Genomic DNA, 27,451 nt, shown 5'->3' with positions numbered 1-27,451 from the left:
GTGTAAACCTCAACTGTTCAAGTTTATCATTCACTGCCAAAAATGCTATTACGGCAGCTTGAGATTTCAAAGACAGCTATATTCCTGTTTCTGACTGACCTTTGGATGGATTTTTTAACTCGGAAAAAAAGAAAAAGCAAAAAACACTTTATGTGTTCTCAAATGGAGCTTAAAAGGTTTAACACATTTCTAAGTATAGACATGGTGATTTATGAGAGCCTCTTTTTCTGGTTTTTATAAGACTGTCTTTCTCCAGCAAGGAACGATATATTGGTTCAGACAAGAACACCGGGAATCTTTAAGACTTTAATATTTATGACATAAAGCGTGTGATCCAATGGGCAACAAACTGGACTTATTATTTGGCTCAGCCATGGGTGTGCTGAGCAACCCAAGAGCTTCCCCTCTCTGTGTCTCTTATTCTCAGGAGTGGTGGTACACAGGGACAGAAAATACTTTCTCACTGGCTGTTTTTCAGTACAGCCTAATCATTTGGTGGTACCAGACGAGATTTCCTTTCCCAAATTCCCTTCTCCCTGCGAAGTTTTGTTACTGCAGTTTCCAAGGGTTGGCTAGCCCAATTAAGTTTTTATCACAAGGTGCTTGGGGCTGTTCTAGTTCATACAGACTAATCTCAACACCTGCTCCCAAAAGCTTACCTTTTAGGGTTTGTGCATCATGGTATCACCTAGATGATCAAATAGCAGATGACAGACCAGTTGTGTAAGAGCTGGACAAGTGCATCATAGAAAGGTATGATGCAAAAAGATCCCAAACCCAAGAAGAGCATGGGTTTAATTGTGGTTGTGCAACAATAAATGTCAAGCTCCAAATTCACCTTCAGGTGTGGCTCTAACATCTGAGTGCTCGAGTGCTTGCATCACACCACCCAAGTGAATGAGTACTCATGAATCTAAGAGAAAACTACCAGCATTAACGGTATGAAAGCCTTACGTTGGAATTCCTGGAAGCAGCTTGGCCACGCAAAGAAATCTGGCTCAGCTCCCGGGCAGAAAGGAGCCCTAAACAGAGGTGTGATTAATCTGCTGTGAATAATTCAGCATTAACGATCGCACTCACAGGTTCCCGTTTCCGCTGGTGACCTCCAAATCCTCCAAATCTCTCACAGACCTTGGTCTTGTGCATGTCCCATGCACGTGTCCATGCACATGTCCACTGCACGGAGCTGGAGGAAGTATGTGCACGCCACGTAGCAGAAATCTCAAGATGAATTCTGAGCTTTAATTGGAGAGAGTGAGATCTCCCCAGGAGACGAGTATTCTCCAGCCTTCTGGGGGTCTGCAGAGAGGTGGGTTATTCAGGTGTTGAACCTGAACGCAAGAAGCTGTGACGTGTAAATGCATAAAAGGCTGACCTGCGTGTGTACACAGGTACATTCAGGTGCACACATCTACAACTTCATGGCGCATGAAGCCCACGTCTTTAAGGCCACCCTTGGTGATGGGCAAAGCAACCCAAATCTGCACCTCCTCTTCCCTTGAAGACAGACAGAGCCTTGGCCCAAGCATGGAGGCAGCAAAACTGGGTGGCTGTGTCCACGTGGCATTGGGCAGGGGGCCAGACACCCCTTGGTCCCTCTGCACCGCCTCCGTCCCTCTCCCTTGAACCAGCACATGGGGCTGAACAGCTGGAGGGAGAAGGCAGGGTTTTGCTGGTGCAGGTGAGGAAGAAAGCAGCTCTCTGCACAGATCCAAGGGCCATGCCTCCAAACATCCCCATGTCCAGGTGGTGATCAACACGTGGGGCCAGCTTGGACTGGAGAAGCACCCTCTCATCTACCACAAGCCCCTAAAACTGCCTACGTCACGAAAACTCACCTCCAGCTCATCTTCGCTCCTCTCCCTCCCCAGCCCTCCCCTCCACCCTGAAGACATCCTTTGACCAAAAGGAGCCGCGGAGGCTAGGAAAGACACTGACGTCAATGTAAAAGTAAACCAAAGAGGTCTGGTTCCTGTATCGCTGTGCCGGGCTGAGCGCTGGAGAGCAAGCACGCTGTCGCTCGGTCGAGGAATCCGGGAGCAGGCTCAGCAGCTGAGCTTTCTCATCCAAGCTCTGTAAGTACCGGCGGGGACGTGCAGCGAGGGGGAGAGGGAGGGAGATTTACCAGCTGCAGCTCGGGAAGGCAGCCCTGGCTGGGCTGAGAGTTTGGAGGCAAGCAGATTGGGATGGGAGTCCTTGCAACCCGGGGCAGGAGCAAAAAGCACATGGGTTTGGGTGCTGCTGGCTCCACGCGGATGGGAACGGGGCTGGTGAGGAGCATCTCCTAACGAGCATCCCCTGATGAGCATCTCCTGAGGAGCACCTCCTACACCGGGTGCTGCAGGGGAAGGGGAGGGCTGGAGAGTTTCATGCTGGTGCAATGGAAGAGGGAGTCTCATTGAGGGAGATGTGGGTGAACTGGTGCAGGTGAAAGCCAAATTTGTGCTGGTCCACCTTCTAGCCAGGTACATGTGCGTGAGGATGCACATTTGACGTGTATAAAGCAGGCTGCAGGCTGTGCTATCTGAGGGATTCTGTGTGAAAAAAAAAAAATGAATATTTCTGGTGTATCTCCCTATTCTGACTACCTCTGTCAAGTCCGGCTACGTATACACGTACACATCTTGCAGATGTCCCTGTGTAGGGATGCAGAGCTAGACATAGAGCTTTTTCACTCAGACCATGAAAAAGTGAGAGAGGGCTCAAAATGAACTTTGCAACATACCATTAGGAAGCAGGAAACTTTCCCCAGGAAAATGGTATGGAAAGCACCCTTGCTTTGGATGTTCTTGAATGGGGGAAGCAGCTGGTGGGTGAGAGGGATGAATGGTCCCGCGCGCAGCTGGCCGAGACGTGTCTGGCTGCAGTACATCATATAGAGAGCACCTCCTGTCGTGTACACAAACCATAGTCAGCGGCGGAGTGTGATGAATTGGAAATGCAGCTCTTTGGACCCATTTCAGCTGTGTTTTGGTAACACGAGGCGCCTTCTTTCCTACAATTTCTCACATGCCAGGGCCAATTTCTCTCCTTCAGCAAAAAGCTGTCCCTTTTCCTGAAATGGCCGCTCCTCCAGCAAAGCTGAAACTACCCCATTCAAAAGTAAAAGGCAGTGGGCATAAAAGTTTAATCCCTATTACATGTGCCTGACAGTCCCAATTGAAAACCACCGGGGCAAATGCCTCTGTCATCCAATATTAGATGCAAAAGGCTGCATCTCAGCTCCTGCTGCAAGCCCTGAGCAGAGCTGGAAGAAAACTAGAATGCCATGTAAAAAAAGAGGCAGAAATGCCCACCACCTCCATGTCAGAGCATCCAAAGGCACTACCTTCAGTGGGAAACCCTTTAGTAAGAAAAGACAGTTTTCTGTCTCCTTTGCCTGCAGAAATCTCTGCCAACCCACAAAAGGGACAGCAAATCCCCTTCTTCCCCCCTCTCTTCTTACAAGGACACATGGCCACTTACCGTATTTATTAATTAATTAATAATTTCAGCACATTTTTCCTAACTCCATTTGAGACTCCTTTGCCTTCCCCCCGTGTGCTGAGACAAAACACAGGGAGGGAGCCATCTCTTCCCTCCCTGCGGAGCGCAAAGGCGCCGAAAGCCCCCTACAAGTCTTCCTTCCCCCTGTTTTGAAGAAGGAGGCAAAGGCCAAGGAAGGAATTGTACATGAAACATCCCTCACGGCACGTTCTCCCGCAGGCAGTGGAATGGGGGAGGCTGCCGAACAGAGCAATAAATCCCACCCTGTGCACGTACAACGCCGCCACAGTGCTGCTCCCCCACGTGTGCACCGCAGCCCTCCGAGCACAGGGGTGCACCCTGGGGTGATGCTGTTCCTGCAGGGACATGGGGCTGTCCCCCATGTCCCCCTGTGTCTCCCTTCGGGGGCTGGAAAGACCAAATCCTGCACCCCAGCTAGTCAGAAGGGAGGTTGGCTGTCTGCATTTTAACTGGATGGAGACATGTAGATGGGGATTTTCAGCAGGCAGGTGCTCAGCACACTTGGGGAAACCTCACCCTTTAAGGAGACGCAAGCCCCAGCATCTAAAAATGCAGACGTCCAAATTCCCAAGCCTTTTTTAAAGCGGGAGCCAGAACTCCCCCATGGGAGTAACACTCAGACAAACACACTCAGACAAACACACAAAACACATATTGCTTGGACTTTTCTTTACACCAGAGCAGGTTTCTTTACACACCCGGGTGTTGGGTTTAAGGGGAGGTAAAACCATGTATCACCTAAATGTGCATCTTAACAGACCTCCTGTAACATCTAAGGTCAGGTCTACAGCCCCATCTGAGGAACATCTGCTGCTTCTTAGCAAGCCCTTCTACAAATATTGTAAGGATCCTGACACCTCTATTTGCTCTCTCTTTCACCTCCCCTCCAGTTTTCATTCTTGCATTTTAATTTGTGGCATTTCACTCAAAACAACCGGTTAAGGCTACCCACAGAGAGAAAATCCTATTCGGTGCTTAGCAGAGAAACTCTCCCCTTCCAGTAGGTCCTAGGGAGACACAGAAGAGTCCGGCCATGCTTGACAAAGCCCAGAGGTCGAAGAAGTTGTGCTGAGGTGAGGGGTGAAGAGCAAGGTGTGAAGCTTTGGGGCGGATGGGTCTGGGCTGAGCTGGGCTGTGACACCAAATTGCCATCACCTGTTGGGATGACACTAACCAGGGGCACTGCTGTTTGATCTCAACGTGATATTTACGGGGATCAATATGCCATTAGAGTGTAGACCCAGGGGACTGAATTCTTTATTGCCTCTTACACATAGTCCATAAAAGATGTGCAAGTCATCTATCGCAGCCTAAGTGACCATTGTCACTCAACAGACAGGGTGACCTCTTCCACGTCACTACAGAAGGATTTACTGGCAAATGTCCCCTCCTCTTCATGGCTCCAGCCACCTGCTCTGCAAATACCTGCCAGAAAGCTGGGGCTCTGGGACATGCCCTAAAGCCATCGAACGTGGGATATGGCTCCTGGTGCAGCGGCCAAGCTGATGGTGCCCATCACTGAGCGCACTCGGGTTGCCAGTTCTCTCTGTAGGACACCCGGAGAGATGGATTTGGGTCTCCCTGGGGAGCTGCCCCATAGAGGAGCTGTCACAGGTAGGCTTTGGCCTCGTGGATGAGGCTGGGCAGGTTTGCTGAAGCTCTCTGCTTCGTCCAGGACACCAAGGCCTCATCTGGCAGGACGCAGAGGGGAAACTGGGTGGCTGCAGCCGGGGTTCACCTGCTTGCACTTGCAGAGTGGCAGTCCCCCAGAAGGCAGGCTGTCTCCTTTTCCCCTGCTCGAATAAGCCAAGCAATACATCTCCAGGAAAAATCCAGGCTGCCAAGGCACGTCACGCTGTCTTCAGCCACCAGTTATGTAGATAAATTGATTGTCGTGAGAGTGACGAAGCAGCGCAGCAAACAAACTTGCAGGAGCACGGCAGCCCGTTTTTCACACGCCAGGCTCAGGGCTTCCTGCAGCTTTGATCAAACACCAAATTGTCTGCAGACTGCATTTGTTTTAGAGACAGACTTGGGAGCTGAAGCAAGTCAGCAAGGGGCAGAGCTTTCTAAGACACTGATCACATTCGTGCAGTGCTGTGCAGGGTGAATTGAGCAGGTAGCGATCGTGGGGCAAGCTCGCGCGGGGCAGGGTTGCATGGAGCAGGATTGCACAAGGAGAAGCACAGGGAAACACGCTGCCCCCGAGCTACCCCTTCTCCCACCGCCCCCAAATGGATTCAGAAATGCTGGGAGAGGTGCACAGGCTTTGCATATCCTACCCCGTCTCAGCCACACGGACTCAGCTGTCACAGCCCCACGTCCCGTGAAGCCACCAAGCGGCAGGCGCCTCGGAGGATGCCCGGGACTGAAATAGCAAGGAGCAGACATCAGGAGCCAGAGTCACTGGTGGGGAGAGGAAGGGGAGTCATGCTGCCTCCAGCCCCTGCCTAGATTAGGGTTGTCTCATACCAGGGCTGCTCGCCTCCCACTCGCCGCGGTATTAAGTTCGCCCAAGGAACAGGAGCTGCTAAGACACCAGCAGCAATAAATCCCGACGGTGTGGCTCCTCGTGAGCAGCTTACCTAGGAAAGTGCCCGATTATTTTACACATGTTGATTTATTAATACACTCAGGAGGGCTTGAGCCACCACTTCTTGCCCAAGGGAGCTCAGCCGTGGAGCTCAGCATCTCGACTCATGTTATTGGGACTGATAAATGACTGGCCATGATCGGGTGGCATATCTAAAAATACAGGGCCTGCGGTTTATTTTTCTTGGAAAATGGAAAGACACCCAAAGAAGCACAGCCCAATTTAGCAACCACAGCAGGCTGGATTTTTGCTTTAAAGAAGCCAGCAGAATGTGCCCGTAAGGAGGTGACGTTTGGGTTGTGGTACAGCCATGGGATTCACCTGCAGAGCCTTTTCCAATGCACATACCCATTCATCAGCCCATTTAACGCTATTTATTACATCTAGTAGTGCTTTTCCAGGATAAAATCCTTCCAGGCGATGCAAAGGGCCACTGGGCATGGGTGCGAATGCAGCACCACCTAAAATAACAAAGACAGAAGCTATGAGTAACAAGATGATGTTATGGAGAGGAACGACTCATCAGTGACAGGTTGAGCTTTTGCTCCTGATAAAAAAATTCACTCTGAGGCCAAAAACACAAACTGGAGGTCTTCCATACACCCTACCACCCATTGCCTCAATGAGTTGAAGACCTCCTTGGTAACTGGTAGTGATGACCTGTTCCTGTCCATAACCTCATCCAAAGCAGAGAAAACATTCCCCAAAATTTCCACCTGACCCGGGCCCACTGCAGGTCCCCCATGCCGCCTGTGAGGGATGAAATCCTGTAGCAATCCTATAGCAAAACCCACCAACAGGACCAACAGCGCCTGCTGGATTCTGCTGCCTATCCATGGGTTTCCAAGAGAAAAACTGACTACGACATTGCAGTTTCTTGCAAGAAACTCATATCACATACTAATTTCCTCCTTCGCTTCCTGAAAAATTAGCAGGAAAAGGCTATTTCTGCACCTCATTCTTAGAGGGGCCATTTCGATAATAGGGAAACTGAGGCACCTTCACAGACAGCAGCTTTTCCCCGACAAGGCCCCTTGCACAGAGCTTGCTGTGGGAGCAGGGCCCGCCTGCAGGGACAGGAGCTGTAATTCCAAACAGCTGAAAACACAAAGGGAAAAAAAAAATAAAAACTCCAAAATAACAGGCAAAAAAAATCAGCAAATGTACCAGCTTCTTCCAGAGGCAGCAATTTTAGGAATCACTTGTAACCGAGCAGCAGCAGGGTTGGGTGTTTTGTTTTGGTTTTTTTTGTTTTATTTTGCTTTGTTTTTTTCCAAATGGGGCCCTTTCTTTTCTTCATGTTCCTATAGGGTTTTTCATCCCCGTGGAATTTCCTACCATAATCCACCAGATTTATGCTGCCCTGTTTCGGACCACAACATCACTGAGCTCCGCGTGCCTCTAACAAAAGGCAGCTCTTCGCAATCTCCACAAAGCAGGCGAACAAAGGGGATGGGAGAAGAGGATTAGCACGGGTTCAGCTTGCAGAGAAAAAAGAGCAGGGAGGGGATGTGATTTTCTGTAAAAGCCTTTTGGGGAGAAAGGAGCCAAAGAGCAGATTTTCTGACTCGCAGGCGTCCTGCCTCCTGGTTGCTGCGACTCCGCGTGGCACCGGGGCATGGGCTCGGCTGCTTGCACAGCGAAGGAGCCCAGCATTGAGCAGATGGTCCTGGCAGCATCTGCTAAATCGGAGCAGGTGGAGGTACCAGATGGGTCCCCTAAGGTCCCTGCTGCTTGCTTGCCGTGTGTTTGTGAATGTCCTCTCTGTCCTCTGCACCCCGCCTCTACGGGCTCAGCTTGGGTTCACCGAATGCTGGAGTTGGGAAGGGACCTCTGGGGCCATCTGGCCCAGCCCCTGCTCCAGCAGGGTGCCCAGGACCACGTTCTGGTGGCTTTTGAAGGTTTCCAAGGGGGAGACTCCAAAACCCCTCTGGAATACCACTTCCAGAGCTCGGTTTGAGGTTTTCTGGCTCAGCCCTACCATGCCGTGTTTCCCCCTACCCCAAACACAAGAGCAGAGCGCCGAGAGCTGCTTGGGGACTCTGTTGACCACCCTGAAGCTACAGCCCCATGCAGCCAAGCCCAGTGTCCTCCTAATTCCTTCTCTATAGGCCTGGAGCCAGAGCTGGGCAAAAGCCACTCTGCGGGGCCCGTCCCTGACCTTCTGGAGCACGTGTGCCCAAGTCATGCCAAAGCCCCGGCTGCCTGCGTAGCTTTCCCCTCCAAGCACCCGTGTCCCTGTGCGCCCAGCGACAAACAAATCCAGCAGGGATTGCTTTGCTGGGAATGGGGAGAGCTCCGCGGTGAGGTTGTGACACTGGACGTTGTGTTCTTGGCAATTAGGTCCTGAAACTTTGAAAAAAATAGCAAGGAAGAAAAAAAAAATGCAAGAAGAAGTGGCTGCTGGCCAGAGCTGGGTTGGGGGGACATAAAGGTTAGAGGGAGACCTTGCAAGGGATCCCAAATTGTGATGGATAGCAAGGGGTGGTTGAGATGTGACGTGCTTTGTTGGGTTGCTGAAGGGTCTCTCCAGCTCTTTTTGCCGGTGCTTTGACTTAGGATCCATACCACAAACCTCACTGGTGTGACAGTGGGGGTGGTCTGGGCAGACTGGGCTGGAAAAGGGGATCCTGACCCCTCACATGGTATGTCTATAGCAGGACAGGGCACATCCAGCTCTACTCCCCTTGTCATGCAATAAATGGACACAGGCAGGACCGATGTACTCCACACCAGTCATTTGGGACAGACCTTGGGGTCGCCCGGAGAAGCGGCTTGCTCCTTGTGCCCTGCAGATGCCTTCACATTTTTCAGCTCAGCGAAAACACCATGACCAGGGGAGAGAAACACAGGGGGAGGAAATGCTCAGAGAAGTCAGTTCCTAAAAATGCAGCAGGCAGGCAGGAAACGGGCTCTTGCACACTTTCTCCCTCATGCCTGACTCACCCACTGGGAGCCACGGACATCATTTGGGAACCACTTTTCTCTCCCTGTTCCTCATCAAATGGACAAAGCACGGCTGCATCCCGTCAGCAGAAGCCCCCGTACGGTCACTGTCTGATCTCCCTCCCTGTGTAAACACGCCGATGGGGAGGCTAAGGGTCCTTCTGGCCTTTGCTGTGCTCTGAGGATGCTGAGTGACAGCCCAGCGGGTGCTGGGAAGTGCCTGTGATTTCGGAGCAGTGCCTTGGCAGGAAAAAATGACTGCTGTCTGCTGAGCCTCTTATGTCAGGTAGGTACAGCTGCCTCTGGGCCCTGCTGAGAGGTAATTATAGGGGCAGCTGGATCGTCTTTTATAGTTCACCGCAGCCTCTGTTGCTCATGCTGAGAGGCAGGCAACGGGATGCTGAACGTGATGAGGGGAAGCGGTCGGATGTCCTCCTCTTCTGGGCAGAAAAAGCTCAGGTTTCCCTGCTCTTTTAGTGTTTGTGCCCCAGCTTTGCAGGAGAGTGACAAGTTCTGGGAGGCAAAAGATCCGCCTTCACAACCCACCCTGCTGCCTTTCCTAAGCTGGTGCTTGGGACCTACGAGGTCAGTGTGATTTCTCCTTCTGCACTGGTGACGGAGCAGGAAGGGGGGAAGGTCACAGACCCGAGCAAGGAGCAACCCCAAGCCCCAAGCCCCTGCGCGATCTGCTGGGTCTACCCAAGCCGCCGTGTCTGCCACTGGGTTGCTGCACCCATCCCTGATGGGATCAGTTTTGACTCAAAATGAATAAATGGAGCTCAGCAGGGACAAATCTTGAGCTCCTTCCCATGCCTGTCCACAAGGTTTCCCACCCTTGTGCACAAGCAGGACCAGAGCTGGATACGGGATGAAGTCAGGGTTTCTTCCTGGCCCTCCTCAGCCCCACAAAATCTGTCTGGCTACAAGTTGTCCCCACCAAATATCTGCTTCTCTCTGCTATTCTCACTTCTCAGGGGGGTGGGAGGGCAGTAAAAGTTAGGGCAGGTGCTTTCATCCACCAGGCAGGAGCTCAGCACCTGTCGGACCCCGTTCAGCTCCATGAAGCTCTGCAGCAGGGCTGGGACAGAAGCCAGCCTTTTGTTCCTCGTCCTTTGACAACGTTCCCACACTGCTGTCCAAGGCTTTCCTTCCAGGGGAAGGGAACGCACGTCTGACTCGTTAACGGCAATGAAGTGCGATGGAGTTGACCAAGCCCCTCTGCAAAGAAGGACGTTCCTAGTCTCAGTGTCCACAGATTTTACCCTAAACCAAATGTTGTGTGGTTTACGAGAGGAGTTGGGGAGGGTAAAATGGATGTAGGCTGTCCTCCATGCTGTTAACTTTTCCTGCTGTGGCAAAGGATTTACTCACGTGGCAGGGAGCAGACCACATGCATGTCATTTCTTCATCAACCCTGCATCTCCATCAGCTGGGCAACCTCCCCTGCAAGCAACCTTCTGAGGACAGGCTTGTGTTTGTGACATTCCCTTTTCCCATTTCCCGTTCTGGTTCTCCTGCCACCTGGTACAGGAGTGAGACAGTGGACAAACATTTCATGAACACCTGTGTTGGTGGAAAAATGGGAAATTGCTCAAGAGAGGTGGGCTACGGGCAGGCGAGGCCATGTTCTCTGAAGCAGCTAATCAAAAGAGGTTTCCCAGACCACTTAGTGAAGATCCAACTCTTCTTGTGTCCTCCATGCAGTGAGGATCCTATCCTTCAGTGTCTCCATGAAGTCATGACCCTAAATAAAGGCTCCTCAACTTTTTGGGCTCTGTTGCATCAGGTCTGGGTCCAGGACCTACTTGGGTAGAAGCTTTCCTTCAGCACTGAAGGAAAGAATGAATTTCTGAGGATCTGTTCAGTCTAACAGAGGCTAAATTCAACATCCTGACAAAAACAGGCATGTTCAGACACATTCATCTCCACTGCTATGGGATTGCTAGCAGTTATTATGGGCCAGCAGCACTCTCCCATACCCTGACTATTGTTATCCCAAGTGCTAATTTCAGCTGATCCAATACCTTCTTCCACTTACACCCTGAAGGCATCCACTCCAATATTTAATATTGTTGCATTCTCTTGGAGGTCTTTTACAACCTTAATGCTTCTATGATTCTATGATATTGAGCCAACAAGCTCGAAAATTTTCCACTTACTAAAGCTTCCCTTTTTTTCTGCTTTCCCCCCTCCCTTCGGGAGCATGATGAACGTCTGAAAACTGAGAGATGATGGAAGCTCTTCATTCATCAGCTATGGTTACAACTCCTCCCAAAGCTGAGTGTGGGAACCGTGTCTGGGCCAAAGCGTGGCCCAGAACCCGGACGGACCTCCTCCACCTTAAGAGCAGCATCTGCTTCCCGATAAGGCGTGCTCTGCACTATCTCAGGCACAACTTGAAACTTTGCAGCTGTTGCCACTCCAAGTCTAGCTCTAAATTCAGCAAGGAGGGAGAGGCTGGGACAGTGGGGGAGTGCGGGGTACTTGTTATCCTGTGCACGAGGGATGGGAAGAAAGCTCTTGTGCATCACACAGGAGAACACAACTAAATTGGTCCTCACTCAGGAAGGGCCAGGAAGTCCCAGAGCAGGTGAACAGAGCATAGCTATCAATACCTCATCCTGGAGAAAAGTCTCCTTGCTTTTTTCAGTCTCATATTTGTAACTCTAGAGCTGTTCCCTAAATATATCAGGTTTGTTGACACACTAGTAGAAAATTAAGCATTTGCTACCATAGGCAATAAGAACAATAGGGTCCAAGTTCACCCTCCTCACCCAACGCTGGTCGGTTTCTTCTCTTTCTTTCTTCATCTTGCTCAGCTCCCAAGAATGAAGGAAGTGAAGGCAATTTTATTAGCCAGAGATGACTCACGGAGGCCTTCCAATCACACTTGCTTTCCAAGTCATAAGGAAGTGAAAAGCAGATGAGATCCCAGGCACGTGCCTGAGCTGGAGGTCAGTCGTGAAAGGCTGGGATGGCTGCATCAGGGAGCACGTAAAGTCAAGGGGGATGTTCCTGAAACTGGGGGAAGAATCTGCCCCTCATTCTGAGGAAACTCAAAATAGAAAATCAATGAAATAACCAGACAAAAGAGATCGGCTCAGACTTCCTGGGAAAGATCCAAGGGTGAAAAACTAATTCCAGAAAATGAGGTCAACCTTCTCTAATATCCATAGCTACTGTTTGTGCTCCAACGAGACACGCATGTGTGGAGTTTACCTCTCCTCTATTTATGGATTTGCCCTCTTGACCTGGAATTCAATGCCTCTCAGTTGATCTTGTTGTGTTGTGACGGGCCATATCCTGCCTGTTTGTTGTGCTGGCACCGGTGTGGTCTTTATCTAAATGGTGCGGCAAGGCAGCAGCCCAGGGCTGGCACTAAATTCCTATCCATTCTCCCTGTCCTTCTAAATAACTACATTTCATGAAATGTTTTGCTTCGCTGTTTTTTTCTGCCTTTTTTTCCCAAAAACTCCTTTTTCCCTAAAGCTCCTGTAAAGCCTCGTGGAAACAACATCTGTGCATCTTTGACGCCTAACCCTCAGAAGATGGCTTTTTTTGGCACCTAGTCTAGACCAGAAAGCATCCCATCATGAGGAGGGGTCAGGGATTTGGGAGATTTGGGTCCTCAGAGTACTGGTCAACAGAGACATCTCAAAAGCTGGTCCAGTCATGTGCCTTGAGCCCATCTCAGCAAGGTGACACTTCATTATGTTGTGCCCAATCTCACCTCTTCTCCTGCGGCCAAGGGTGAAGGAAAACTCAGCTCCGGGATCTGATGCCTACAGTGACTCTAGCACCAGAAGGAAAGGGCTGTGTGAGGATGGACAAATCTGCTGGGGAACCTTAGGCTGTCTATTTGCACCCTCAAATAGCCTCCACTCAGCCACTTCAGCCTAGTCCACAGACAGATCTGATCAACCCCTCTCTCAAATGACTGCAGCCAGAAGTCACGAAGGCGTGCAAAGTCACCCTTCATCTCCCTCTTCCAGGTCCTTTCTTAGGGTCTGGACAGCTGGGCTGGCTCAAAGCACATCCCAGGCATTGTGTCTTCGGTCTAGCACCTTCCTGCGAGAGTCAGGGATGTTTCTGTCTAACCCCAGTTCATGCAGAGAAGTCAAAAAGAGAGGTATTTCCCTCCCGTGTCACACAGTGGTGGCTCGGTGAATTGCCAGTGGCCTTGAGCTGACTGAATGCTCAGCAAGGAGATTTTGTTCCCACAGAGACATAGGAAAAAAGACCTGGGGAGGGGACAGGGTGGGCAGCAACGTCACTATTAGTTCACTAGAGATGTTCAGGCATTAGCGCAGCGAGGAAGGCTGGAGCCCTCTTTAGCGTTTCCAACACTTCATAAATTTCAAAGAGATTTAGGGCAAGGAGCCAGATGTTCGGGGAGAAATTCTGAACACTAAAAGACAAGTGGAAATATTTTTTTTTTTTTGGTAGTGTGTATTTTTTCCCATTAGTTGCAAGGCTATATTTAGAAGAGGGGGGGGAGACAGAGAGCGCGCAAGAGAGATTAGGCATTTCTTCATGTTCTGTAGTCACTCCAGTTGTTCTGCTTGTAGGAACAGATGTCTCTTTCCTGGGGTGATAGCAGTCAGGTCCACGAGGAAATTTTCTTACCGGCAGCTCCTCTAACATAGAAGGGAGATCGGGCCAGAGGTAAGTCAGTCCATCGTGGAGGGATAGACCAGCAGATGCTTTGGGGTGTCGGTCCCAAACGGGGGAGTGAGTGATCGGGGACGTGGCAGCGAGGGGGCCAGGAGGGAGTTGCTGAAGATGTGACCCCAAGCCTGGAAATTGTGGTTATCATGGCACGGAGCCCCAGCAGGGTGAGGTGGAAAGGGCACCTTGTCGAATACGTGGATGAGCTACTCGTAGAGCTCATGGCTCTGCCCTTGCTGCAGGTGTGGAAGGTCACCAGAAGGTGCCTGGGCTGCACCATGGGGATGCTCTGGGCTGCAAGGGGTTTTTCACATCGTGAGCTTCCCATTGTGGGGTTTGGGGGCTGTACTATGATATTTGTGTGTTTTCCAAGGAGATGGGGGGTGATGAAAGGCATGCAAAGGTGCTGGCTTTCCCCTCAGTTAAAAGTACTATGCTAGCTCTTCTGAAAGTTGGGGGCTGTTTTGTTTGTGTCTGCGTAATGAAATTTGGGGAAAATAAATTTGTGCAGATTTTCGAAGCCAGTAGATAGGTCAGTGCATTGCCTGGCTCGGGGGACTGGGGATGTTTTATCTCTGGCTGTGCAGAAGGGTGCAAGTTCAGCTCTAGGAAAGATGCTGTTTTCTTTCTCTGAATCATCTTGCTGGGTCAGCCTAAGGAGAAGCAGATTCTCTCCAAGATCCTTAACAGACTTCTTCAGAAATGCTCTCTGCTTTCATAGCAACGCACCCTTCAGCACCTCAATGTTTTTCCAGTTTAATCCAGAATTTGCAAACCCCTTAAGGCACTGGGTGGGGAGCTGTCTGCACAGCGCAGTGACGTACATGCCTAGGGAGGGAAACCACAGCAGCCAGTCCCCAAAGGGTTAAGATCTGGTAATCCATCGGGCGATTCCTCAAAAAAAGTCTGCTCCCTGGGTTAATCATGGCTCCATGCCTCAGTTTCCACCCTCAGCCAAGGGAGCAGCATGGCTTGAAGTGAGCATTGGGTTGCAGAGGTGCATCTGTGCTGGGCTGGTCTGCTGCTCGTGGGGAGGTGCGAGCACACCGAATTTTCCATCAGTCCCTTATCCCCACCTGTATTTGCATCACCTCCATTACTCCGTGGGTGTTCAGCTTGGTTTTTTCTGTCCTGTACCATACAGAGCCACGGGTACTGCCCCATGGCAAAACTCTGCTGCTGCTCTTCCCCAGCATCCTGCTCAGGCTTCTTGCCACGGGACAGAGCCAGCAGGCAGCGGGAGACAGAAAGAGAGAAAAGTATTCGTAGATAGCTAAATTTGCAATTAAAAACTTCCTTTTCAAAAACAAGGGGTAGATCACAGGCCTGATGTCGCTCAGTTTAAACTCCCATCATGGTTTTGTACATGCCTGTGAAGTTCCTGGATGTGCCTATATGGTAATTCTCACTGCAGGGCTCTCCTTGGACACAGCCAGGACAGCTTTTATTCCAAACTGACATTTGTAGCGCTGTGTCCCAGCTACCCTTGAAATGCTAGATGGATTACTTTAATCCCCCAAAAAATCAAATGTATTTCTCTTGTACTGTTGCAGCCTCCCAAGAAGACAGGCACAGATCCATCTCTACTGGCTAGACCTACAAAACTCCAAGCCTATTAGCTTCTTTCCAGATTTAGCTTTAAAAAGAATTTTAAAACTTCTTGGAAGTTGTTTTTTTTTTTCCCCAAAAAAAAGATGTACTTTCCCCTCCTACTATACTAGTCCACTAAGGACAGAGAGGGATCCAAGCAAGAAGTCATGTTCTGATTTCTCTTACAGAGCTAAAAATGCTCAGTACCTGCTGCAGAGATGTCAGACCATGCTTCCTCGTGACAGACGGCACTCGGTAGTAGCCTTGGCGAGCTACAAGATATTGATCTTTGCAGTGCTAAGAGCATGATTTATAGGGCATTCACCAAAACACAGCAATTCTGTCACTCCAAGGCCAGGATCTGGTAAAGCAGAAAAGAGGGCTGTGAAATATGCTATGGTATCCATAAGTTGTTGTAGACATCTAAATGTTGTCCTAAGACGTCTGGACAAGAAGGAATGTCCTCAGATTGCACGAGGGGAGGTTCAGGTTGGAAATTAGGATAAAATTATTCTCAGAAAGAGCAGTCAGGCATTGGGACGGGTTGCCCAGGGAGGTGGTGGCATCACCATCCCTGGGGGTGTTCAAGGAAAGGTTGGACGTGGTGCTTAGGGACATGGTTTAGTGGGTGACATTGGTCGTAAGGGGATGGTTGGACCAGATGATCTTGGAGGTCTTTTCCAACCTTAATGATTTTATGAGTCTATGATGAGCACTTCTAAGGTGACTTGTACAAGCAAGCTTTGTAAGAGACGTGCTGAAGGACCTCTGGATGCCCATCACTGCTGGGTGCACATGTGTGGGTCTGGAGGGGCAGGAGACCTGCAGCTTGTATGAACAATCCCACTTTATTCACTTGTACCTGTACGTTTGGGCTCCTTCTTTCAAAGTCTGAGGCATTAGTGCTGCAAATGGGCACAGAGGAGGTATAAGCTGTGCAGAACTCCGCCAGCATGTGAATTTCCTGCTCTGTGTATCTTTGGGAGCCTCGTTCCATATTTTCCATGCATGCTCAGATCATGGTTAGGGGACAACCATGCAGATCTGTCAGGTTTAAAACAGATTGTCTCAGGGGTGTCCCAGACGGGCCATCCATCACCTGGTGTTAAGCAGTCAACTCAAGCCCAAATACAGAGAGCAGACAAATCGAGCTAAGAAGCCTCCCTCCTAGTCACTTTCCTCCGGGAAGAAGAGGAATGTGGTTGTGTTCCCCCTCCTCTAACCAGCAGGGATCCTTCATCAGCTTGGCTGACCTGCTGGACTAAATCATTGAGCAGGTACCCACAGGCTACTGCTTGTCCCCAGCAGAACCAGGCAGCTCACAGAGGACCTGATTTTGCCCTTGGGTTTTGTAGGAAGCGTGGGGTACACCCGTGTGCACAAACAGCATTGAACACAACAGGGTGGGGTAGAAATATCACAGAATATCATAGAATCATTAAGGTTGGAGAAGACCTCCAAGATCATCTGGTCTAACCATCACCCTACCACCAATGTCACCCACTAAACCATGTCCCCAAGCACCAGGTCCAACCTTTCCAATCAAACTCATGGCAACACCCATTGCCCATCCATAGCAGGGCATTGGAGGTGGAGGACCATGGGTGGTCTTGCTGGGCCCATCAGACAGGAGGCAAATGGCTCAACAGCATCACAGGATTGCCAACTAGCATTGCATTACAGGGCCTAAAGGACAGCATCTGGCCATGCCTGGGTCAGGACATGCAAACTTTTTCTCCAGCCAGATGGAAATCTGATTCTCAAGAGCAACTAGAGAGCTGCAAAAGTCAAGGGCAGTCAAGATGTGGCTGAGTGGTGCTGGCACCAGGCAATCAGCTACCATCTATCCACAGCCAGGCTGGTTCTGCCATAAGGAATATATGATTTGTTGTAAATCTGAAAATATTTAATTCCAGGCAAAAAAAAATGAGAGGCAAGCAAAGCACTCTAAAAGAAGCCATTCGGTCCTGTTTGCAATGTTTCGATGCCAAAGCAATTGTGAATTTGCAAGGAAGAAGACCTAAATGAAAGGATGTGTGGTGGAGAGTGCTAGTAAACTCCTTGCAGGTTCATAATAGAGGAAACAAAGGTAATCTGGCTGTGCTCAGTGCCTAGTTGTGTGTTTCTCAGCTCTGGCTTCCTCTGTCTTCCCAGCGTTTTTCAATCTGTTGGCTAATTTCAACCAAAATTTGGCAGCAGGGAAAGATCACCTCAATTTTCAGGATATTAGGCAGCAATGAGAGGAGAAAGTTAAACAAGTGCTGGAGCCAAGGGAATAGCTGGAACGTGAATGCTCATTAAGGCAGCCGGGTGTCCACATGGGAAAAAGCTATTAATAAGCATCTTAAACGGAGGAAAGCTTTCGTCCAACCCTTTGAGCCACTGCAAGGCATGAAACCATGAGAAAACAGGTGTCATTTCATCTGACCCTCACAGAGCCGTGTGTTTTGTGTCTCCAAAGTGCCTTTTAGTTCTACAGCCTCGGAAGAGGAGGAATAATCCTACCCTGGACTGGGTTTGACAGTTTTCAACTGCAATTCCCCTACAGCCAGGTGTTTCATACACTCCGTCCAGCCATCCTCAGACCAGGGGGGTCACCAGTGCCCAGGAACCAAGTGAGAGCAGAGATGTGATGCCCTCAAATACGGGATCCTCCCCACCCTGGGAATAGCCCCATTTCTGCTTTGGGGTGGGATCTTTCTCCCCCAGACATCAGCTCACAGCCTGGGGGCTAGATGGGAACCAGCTTTTCCCTGTTGGCAGCTGGATTCATTCTCTTTCTCTCCCTTTCTCCCTCCGCTCCCACTGTCAGCAAACCCACCCTCCCCAGGCTGACAGAATGAGCCCTACCATGTATAGGGCAAGGTCCTCAACATGCACAAAAACACCATATTTGGCCAGTTTGAGCCCGAGTTGAGTGAGAGCTTGCCAGAAGGAGAATCAGACAATTTAAACCGAAAGAGAGTGAGTTTAACCCTTCGTTTATAAATAGGATGATAAATCACCTAGGGAACTTTAAACACGGAGAGGCTGCAAAGCTAAACACATGCTGCTGCCATGCCAAGGTTAGCAGGCAGGACAGGGTGAGGGGGACAGGGGTATGATGGAGGAGCCAGTTTGCCAGGTCAGATGGTCAGATTCAGGACAGGGAGATGAGGAAAGCTGAAGCTGTTTATACTAAACAACGCTTGCTCTCACTTACTAATGTCCTTTTCATCTTTCCCATCCCAGTGCGTGGCTCTCTGGTTCTCTCTCTGTACGCAGAGATGCTATCTGCACACACCAATAAATAACCCTTTTGGAGAGTGGTTAGGACAAACCTCCACTGCATGACCTGCCTTTTCTTTTGTATCCCGTTATTTGAATTGCTGAGCTAGATCCAAAAGTCCTCCGGGTCAAGGAAGCAACTCCTGTTGATTTCAGCGAGCAGGGGGTGAGGTTTAGGGCTGATGCAGAGCTAAAAGTCGGGTGGAAAGAAATAAAGGATGGCCAAGGATATCCTCCTGGGGTATATGTAGCACTGAGCTGCCCGTGCTGAGTGAACAAGAGGGATGCCAAGCAGCAAGCAAGCAAGAAAAGAGGCAGCAGGTCCTGCTTTCAGCACAGAGACCATCTGTTTCCTATTTGGCCCAAGAACGATGGAATTGGTTGCGTCATGCAACGAAGAAAAAGTATTTCAGAGCAGGTCCCTGTCTCCTGGTGCTGAGCAGGGACCTTTATCAGAACGAGGGAAGCCAGGTCAACCCCCAGTCTCCATCCCTCCCCTTATCCCGTTCCTACCCAGATGCCTGCTGTACTTTTAAGGAAATGCTACTCACGGCCAGCCAGACAAAATCCAGCCTGAGAGGTATAATATAACAGCACAAGCTAACTGGCGTGTCCAGACAGCACTCCGATGGGAGGATATTTACCCATCATGGACTTAGCAGACTGCCAGCTCCATGGAACAGGGATTGCATGGAAATCTGCGGAGCTGTGAGCTGATTTAGGCATGGAGAAGTCCAGCTCCAATCTCTGTGGGCATTTTAGGAAGCAGGGTGGCACAAGGGTTATCAACTCTGCTAGAAAAGATGACTACGGTTCTTGGAGCTCTTCATGAGTTCATGCTACAGCTGCAAGCCGTGAATAGGTACCATAGCAAAAAGACGTTTTTGGAGGCTGCAAAGCTTCTCATGTGCTTATCCATGACCTTCACTGACTACTCCTTGGTTATGCGTAGTTGAACTGACCCCACTTTAACACCTGCATAAGTATTTCTGATGGCCGAGACAGGGAGACCTGGTTGGGGTAGTTTTGGATTCAGAAATGCAGGGAAGGGGGCAGAATTAGAAACCTTTGGAAATGTTCGCTTTTCCTCAGACACAAGGTCACGCTGCCTTTCTGTTCAGCCTGCTGCAAAAAGGGGCAATATACCTTTGTCAAGGGCTTGGAGACCCAGAATGGAAAAATGCTTAGTAGCTGTTAACCAAGGGTTTGGTCCAGCTCCATCTCATTAAAAGCACTCAGAAGAATGCTGTTGCTTTGCCAGTCAAGCTCTCCATCCTTGCTGTTTGTGAGCAATCCCACAAAAAAAGGTAAAAGGCCATTCACCCGAATGTCCATCAGCAACAATTTGATTAGAGGAAGACTTTTCCCCCTGCAGCCTAAGAGCAGCTTTTCCATTGCTTGCCAGTGAGGAAATCTTCAGAATTACTTACATTTGTTACGGTTACTTTCATGTAACTGCTTGTATTGTGAGCCCAGGCGGGGCAGCGATAGAGTAGGAAGAGACATCAGCTCTAACACGGCTCCTCCGTTACAATTTGGCAAAGTGCTGCCTGTTATTCTTTTGGGTGATTACAATATCTGGAGTTTATTTCACTGCACACGGAGCTCAGTGGAAGAGGGGACTATGTAAGCCAGCACACTGTATGTGCTGATGATTTTCATTTCTGTGTACGGGCAGTACTCTTACAGGATACTTTCCTATTAGGCTAAAGTGCCCTACATACCTCAATAGCATTGTGAGGATGGGGCACATCTGAAGGCAATTCAAGTTACTTATTTCACTGAAGTAGGATAAGAAAAATGAAAGACGAATATCAGGTGCTCCTGAAAAGGGATCTGAGACTGAGGAAAAAGCTTGCAGAACAGGCAAGCTAACAGCAAGCAGTAAAATCAGAGCAAACAGCCAACGCCTTACAATTACAATAGGAAGACAAATGCACACGCAAGTCAATAGCCACGAGTGCCTCCTAAAGGGTGGGATGGGTGATTTTGTCTTCTCCCCTTGCTCACCTACCTGTATGAACACAGATATACAAGCTCATGCTGCGCTCGAGAGGCAATGGAGTCTTTATTTCCTCTTTTGCACGGTTGCAGTGGCTTCAGCAGCTCTCCCCATGACAGCATCTGCAAAGGGAAGCCTGGGAGCAGATCCAGGCATCTGCTGGTTTCAGTTTGTGTTTGTAATTAAAGAGCCACACAAACAAACAGAGCAGATCAGATGGTGAGAATATTAGAAAATCATGAGAAAACAGGCCAACTTTCTACATCCCTCCCATGCGTCTTTCTCAGGTGCCACACTTCGCGATTCCACTGCCTTCAGCCAGTCTTGGGTCCAGTTTTTCCTGTTACTTACCATCAGCATCCTTGGCACAAAATCAGAAGAGACAAGACTTTTCCCCAGGAGTCTGCAGGCTCAGTCAGACCCAGACAAAATAACGTGAACACGTGTGCGACGTTGGCTGCCGCTGGAGTTCAGTGCAGGGGGAGGTAACCCAGCCACTCCCAAAACACATGTTCCAACATCTGGTTGCTGATGGAGATGTCCTAAGTGCAAAACTGGACAGAAGTCAGGGCTGTTCCTCTTTGCCCAGCAGCTCTTTGGGACGTCTGACACCAGGCTTCAGGATCTCAGTCCTGCAGAATAATTTGGGACTGGGTTTGATTTCAGGAGGGTTTTTATGATTGAGCATCAGCCATTCCAGTGGGCAACCCAGAGGCATGGATTTGAGCAGCTACCTAAACATGACAAATTGCCATTTGCTTATAAACATCCTCCCAAGTTCAAGGATACTAAAACCCAGCTTTTCTTTTCCTCCACCTCCACCGACTAGATGAGAGGCAAGAAACTAGGGCAGCCACCAGACCCCAGGCTGGCTGACCTCATGATGGCAAAGTCAATTCTGCAAACATCTCCAGAGGGAGCTTGATGGCAGACCTAAATTCTTAGTCCTAATCTCTGCTTTTGCTCAACAAATAGTCTGCTTTAAGATCACCTCAGTGAATGATACAGAAAAAACACAATTGTCTATGACATCCCATGAGGACTCTTCATTGAAGGGCTGACCATTTACCAAACACGCTTCTTTCCCAACCCTCTCCCAGGTGAGAAGGAGCAGGAAAGCAGACTCCCCTTGGCCATTCAGTCCTCCCCAGAAGTTTGCCTGCTCATATCCTGACTCTATTCGTCAGCACAGGATCAGAACTTCTCTGCTGGAAAAGACCTGGGCATTACAAAAATCCAGGCTGGGTGGAGAATGGATTGAGAGCAGCCCTGAGGAGAAGGTCTTGGGGGTCTTGATTGATGAAAAAATCAACTTGAGCCAGCAATGTGTGCTTGCAGACCAGAAAACCAACCATATCCTGGGCTGCATCAAAAGCAGTATGGCCAGCAGGGTGAGGGAGGGGATTGTCCCCCTCTGCTCTGCTCTTGTGAGGCTCCAGCTGGAGCCTGTGTTCAGCTCTGAGGCCCCCAGCATAAGGAGGACATAGACCTGTTGGAGCAAGTCCAGATGAGAGACAAGAGGATGATCAGGGGGCTGGAGCACCTCTCCTATGGAGAGGATGAGAGAGTTGGGGTTGTTCAGCGTAGTGAAAGCTCCGGGGAGACCTTACAACGGCCTGCCAGTACCTACAGGGGCCCAAAAGGAAAGCTGCGGAGGGAGTCTTTGTCAGGGAGTGTAGTGATAGGACAAGGGGAAATGGGTAGGTTTAGATTAGACATTAGGAAGAAATTCTTTACTCTGAGGGTGGTGAGGCCCTGGCACAGGCTGCCCAGAGAAGCTGTGAGTGCCCCATCCCTGGAGGTGCTCAAGGCCAGGCTGGATGGGGCTTTGGGCAACCTGGGCTGGTGGGAGGTGTCCCTGCCCATGGCAGGGGGTTAGAACTAGATGGTCTTTAAGGTTCCTTACAACCCAAACCATTCTGTGATCCTATGATTATAGTGGATTTTAAGCTGGAAAAAAAGCCAGCAAGAAGTGCGTTCTAACTGCAGACAAGGCAAAGTGAAGACAGTGCTACATCAGGGGGATCATGCTCAGCAGATCGAGGGGACATATTGCCTCCAACAATTCAGCACTGGTGAGGTGTCCAGCTTGGTTCCACTCTGTTCAGGGGAAAGCTGAAAGACAGCAGAGGGTTACCAGATGGGAGGAACCAAGGACGGCCTGGGGCCGACCAGCTGGAAAACAGCTGTACATAAGACTTGGGGTCCTGGTGGACACCTAGATGCACATGAGCCAGCAATAAACCCTTGTGACAATTCCCTAAGTGTTGTCTTAGGAGGAACATTCCCAGGAGGTCAAGGGAGATGATCCATCTCCTCTGCTCAGCACTCAAGAGAGCTATGTCCAGCCCAAGGAATTCCAGATAGCAGGACTTTGTGATTCATTAGCCCAAAAAACAAGCTCTTGGTGGCTGGCCACCAACAGCCTGAAACCTCTCGCAGGCAACAGGACACCCTCAGGTCATCCTCCCGATCCCCAGAAGCAGCAAAAAGGATTAGTGCAGATAGGAAATCAGCTGCCAAAGGATGTGGCAGGCTTGGAGGAGCTTGATATCAGGACCCCCTTAGCATCTCAAGCCTTCCCCATTGAGACACACAGCCCAGGCACACCGCGGTTCCTGCAAGCCCTGGGAGATGTGTTTGCGGTTCCTTGTCTCCTCGCCCTTCCGCACTTGGCTCTTCGGTAACAGGGATTTCAAACCCTCATAACTCAAGTCTTTCAACATCATTCTCTGCTGATTCAAGCTGATTTTTTTAACCTCACAGTCCTGCTCAGCTGCTTTGAGATATTCCAGACATTTTTCAACCATTTATTTTTATTGAAACCAGCCAAGTCTCTGTATATATAGGGCTTTTTTTTATCTTTTTAATATACAAATCAGTTTAAAATAGTGTGTAAGTCAGGAATGATTTGCAAATTAAACTGTCAGACCCTGGCAGGAGTGGTGGCTGACACCCTTGGTTGAAATTTCCCGGCTGCTGTTGCTGTGAGTGCAGAGCTCTAGAAAATGCCACACAACCTGCTTTCGTTTTCCTGGAAACTTCAGCCACCCTTTGCTTTTAGGAAAGTCTCACCATTCCTGAAGATGCTGCTGCATGTAACTCCCTAATGGGATCACCTGGTTAAGAGAAGGAATGGGATATTTTAGGAGTCAGAGGGTGGGGCTTTGGTTGTGCTAATAGCTTGGGCTAATGTTTTCTGCTTGCCAGCACTATCCTGCTCCCATGGGAGGGCAGAGAGAGGACCCATTTTGGAAGAAACTGCTCCCATGAAGAAAGAACTCAAAAGATGAGTGCCTTATTCAGGAAGTAACACTTGGTAGGACTCTCATACTGGTCTGAACCTCACTCCCACAGCAGCAAACGGACTGTGCATCAATGCACCCTGCTTACCCTCAGCAACCCTGTCCACTTCTCCGGGCCATTGGCCATGTGGCCGGCCCAAGTATGACCCAAACCCCTCAATTTCCCTTCTCCTCTCTGCCCCCCTTGCCACAGTTCACTTCTCTCTTCTTGCTCAGGTCTTAAATCCAGTTTTGAACAGAGCAGGGGAAGAGCAACTTGAAGTGGGGATTGCACTGGTTTGGGATTCCCCAAAACACCCTTGAAGTGGGGATCGCACGTCTTCCCCAAAACACTGGAACCACCGGAAGACAGCAGACATAAAAGCAGGTATTTTCCTAGCAAGTACCAACCTGCCACTTAGTGGATTGACTGATAAGCTGCCTAGAGAGTACAGCAATACATATAATTACTGAGGATGTGCAAATACATTGGTTAAAATGTTCTCAGGACAAGATTCTGAGCCTTAAGCTGTGATATATCCATCAATAACCCTCTGTTTCTTTTGTTCCAGCTTGCTGAGAAGGCAATGACCATGCCGACCTCCTCCACCCAACTGCCAGCTCTTGACCATATCAATGCCACCCAGCAACCCAACTCCAGCATCTACTTGTTCTCCATGTTCATCCACCCTGACAAAGACCTGTACAGAGAATTTTACAGCCTGTCGATTGCCCTGATGGTGGTCAATGCCATCATTTTCCTGGTGGGTGTCGTGCTGAACAGCTTGGCACTGTATGTATTCTGCTTCCGTACCAAGACAAAAACCACCTCTGTTATTTACACCATCAACTTGATTGTTACTGATCTCTTGGTGGGCTTCTCCTTGCCTGTCCGGCTCATCATGTTCTACAGCGCAGGGGACTGCCTGCATTGTTCTTTGGTTCATATCTTTGGCTACTTTGTCAACATGTACTGTAGCATCCTCTTCTTGACCTGCATCTGTGTTGACCGCTACCTGGCGATCGTACAGGTGGAGGCCTCACGTAAATGGAGGAACCCCACGTGTGCCAAGGGGATCTGTGTCTTCATCTGGATCTTTGCTACCGTAGTGACTTTCTCCATCCTCACCACGGCAATACAGTTTGCCCAGTGCTGCCTCTCCAAGATTCTGGTCCTGATGGTCTGTGAGTACTTCTTCCCCCTCATCATAATCATCTTCTTCACTGCCAGGATTATGTGTGCTCTCTCCAAGCCAAGCCTCATGCACCAGAGCCGGGAGAGGAGAATGAGGGCTGTGCAACTCCTTATCACCGTCCTCATCATCTTCATGATCTGCTTCACTCCTTTCCACGTGCGACAGGTAGCCATCTCCATCAACTCCAACATGTCCCATAAAGTCAGCCTCCTCGTCTACCACGTGACGGTGACTCTGAGTAGCCTCAACAGCTGCATGGACCCTATTGTCTACTGCTTTGTCACCAACAACTTCCAGTCAACCATGAAAAACATCTTCAGGAAAACCGAGCCAGAGCAAGCCAACGTGGACATTCTGGGCACAAACAAGAACTCCAAGGGCTCCAACGCAATCATCGCATTCTCCAACACAATAGGAAGCCCTGTGAGCTTGCCGTCACCAAGCAGTGTCCAGATCTAACCTACTTCCAAGGGGACTTGCTGCAGGAAGCCGGCGTAATGATGCTGGAACATTGCTAGGGTGCATTGTACCATTGCCTGACATCTTTTTTTAGGGTGAGGTTCAGAATGACGGTGGCGGAATTTATTCCTCAGAAACATTGTGGTCTGTTTGGAAAATAGAACTTGCAGTGTGGTTAGTACCAATACAAAAGAGAGATTATTAATTACTGTTCCCAACAGGAATGTTTTCTTTGTATTTTAATACAGACATTTTGCTAGCAACGAATTCCTTTCTGTGGTTTTCTTTTCCTGTTTGACATTGTAATGACGACTACGAGTCCTATTATGACTTAGAAAGCAGTAAATCCCTCTGTTTTCTATGAAAGCTTTCAGGTCTTGGGCATGTGCTTAAGAGTAAAGGATAAAAGTGATGTTTCCAGAGCTATTCAAGATTTTCAATGCCAATGGAGCGGGGCAGAATTATTCTAACCCACCTATCCCCAGTAACTACTCAGTTGTTTCTGAAAAAAGTCTGAACTTTCTCAGGGGATAGATTGTGAAGTCAAGCTGTAATGTCTCCTCTCACTATTTAAGCTAAAAGAAAAAAATATATGTGGGTGTGTATGTTTTCATGCACATTTTCTGGGCTTGGGGAGAGGTTAAGGATATGTTCCACCTTTATTTGGATCCCTAAATCCCCTAAATTGCAGATGAGCATACAAAAAAAGCTGTGAAAACCAATGCGCTTTCCAGCAAACTCTGCTGCTCGGCTCTCTCTCCCTGAAGAACAGCCAAGATGAAAAGCAGAACCAGACTGTGATGCTATACTACCCGTGTCTGAGTTTTCTTCCTGGCACATTGTGAAACCAGTGCTCGCAGTCCTAATTCCCTCTATCGGTTCATCCACTCAGTCATTTAAAGGCTGATGCTTCCAGGGACAGAAAAAGATTCCATCTCAAGCATCCAGGTCCAAACTCACCCCAGCATAAAGCCCCTAGGATGATTTAGGAGCCATGTTTGAAAGGTATGTGGGGAGATGGATGCCAGGAAATTCTGTCCACAATAGTGGGTAAATGTCCTCATTTGGACTTTACCAATTAAACAATGCCAATACTAAAATTATCCTAGGAAAAGAGCAAAGCCTGCAGCGTGAATGGCAATAATGTTTGCTGCTGCTCCATTTCTCCTCACTGTCATGGCTACTCCCCCTCCATCTGGAAGGCTACTCTGAAGTCATCAAGTCTACTGAAAGGAGTGACCCTGACCTCCACATTGCCTAGGTCCCCAGGGATATAACAGGCACCCAGACACTGCCTGCATGTGCAGGCACTTTCATGCGTATGTCTCTTAACCCTGCATCAACAAGTGCCCAGGGAAGGATTCAGCTGCCAAAAAGCCCATACCTAGTGCCATGGTAGGCATGATAGCGTATCCGCACTACTCCAGCTCCTGCTGCACAAAACCGTGGTTCTCCTGCAAGTCCTGCACAGTGCCAACAGTCTTATCCTGGTGGTGGAGTCACTGTCCCTGGGGGTGTTCAAGGAAAGGTTGGACGTGGTGCTTAGGGACATGGTTTAGTGGGTGACGTTGGTGGTAGGGTGATGGTTGGACCAGATGATCTTGGAGGTCTTTTCCAACGTGAATGATTTTATGATTCTCAAATATCCCAGAACACTCCCCAGGCACAGACACTTCTGCCTGGACAGCTGAGTCCTACGCCTAAAATAAAATTATATATCTACAATCTTCAAATGGGCAGTGCTCACTCAGTTGCCGAGGGACCTGCAGGTCTCCCCTCGAGGACCAGCATGACACAGTCAGCTTCAGCCGGACCATTAACTCGGGCTCTTGTGGGTCCTGGGGCACAGCTTGTCACTACTGGGGATGTGACTTGTCTGAAGGCCTCCTGAGCAATGCAGGTGACTCAGTGCCCTTTAGCAAAGGGACCTCTATTCCTC

At 49.5% G+C, this 27,451-nt stretch overlaps 1 protein-coding gene across 3 annotated transcripts; it reads left to right on the top strand.

The window, feature by feature from the left end:
* Positions 1-1,934: 1,934 nt before the first annotated feature.
* GPR20 (G protein-coupled receptor 20) lies at positions 1,935-25,779 on the top strand. Of its 3 annotated transcripts, none has more exons than XM_013190987.3 (2): positions 1,935-2,075; positions 24,430-25,779. In XM_013190987.3, exon 2 carries the CDS (start codon positions 24,445-24,447, stop codon positions 25,510-25,512), a length of 1,068 nt encoding a protein of 355 aa, XP_013046441.1. In that variant the 5' UTR covers positions 1,935-2,075; positions 24,430-24,444; the 3' UTR covers positions 25,513-25,779. The 3 variants fall into 3 exon arrangements, with proteins under 3 accessions (XP_013046441.1, XP_013046440.1, XP_066846885.1); XM_013190986.3 differs by lacking the exon at positions 1,935-2,075 and adding an exon at positions 13,360-13,711; XM_066990784.1 differs by lacking the exon at positions 1,935-2,075 and adding an exon at positions 23,650-24,245.
* Positions 25,780-27,451: the final 1,672 nt, after the last annotated feature.

This window comes from Anser cygnoides, chromosome 2 (genome assembly GCF_040182565.1).
Source record: "Anser cygnoides isolate HZ-2024a breed goose chromosome 2, Taihu_goose_T2T_genome, whole genome shotgun sequence".
NCBI lineage: Eukaryota > Metazoa > Chordata > Aves > Anseriformes > Anatidae > Anser > Anser cygnoides.
The sequence above is the reverse complement of the archived record's forward strand: the minus strand, read 5'-3'. Positions and strand labels throughout refer to the sequence as shown.

Coding starts and splice junctions, on each gene's coding strand:
- GPR20 (XM_013190987.3), top strand. CDS start 24,445: ATGACCATGCCGACCTCCTCCACCCAACTGCCAGCTCTTGACCATATC.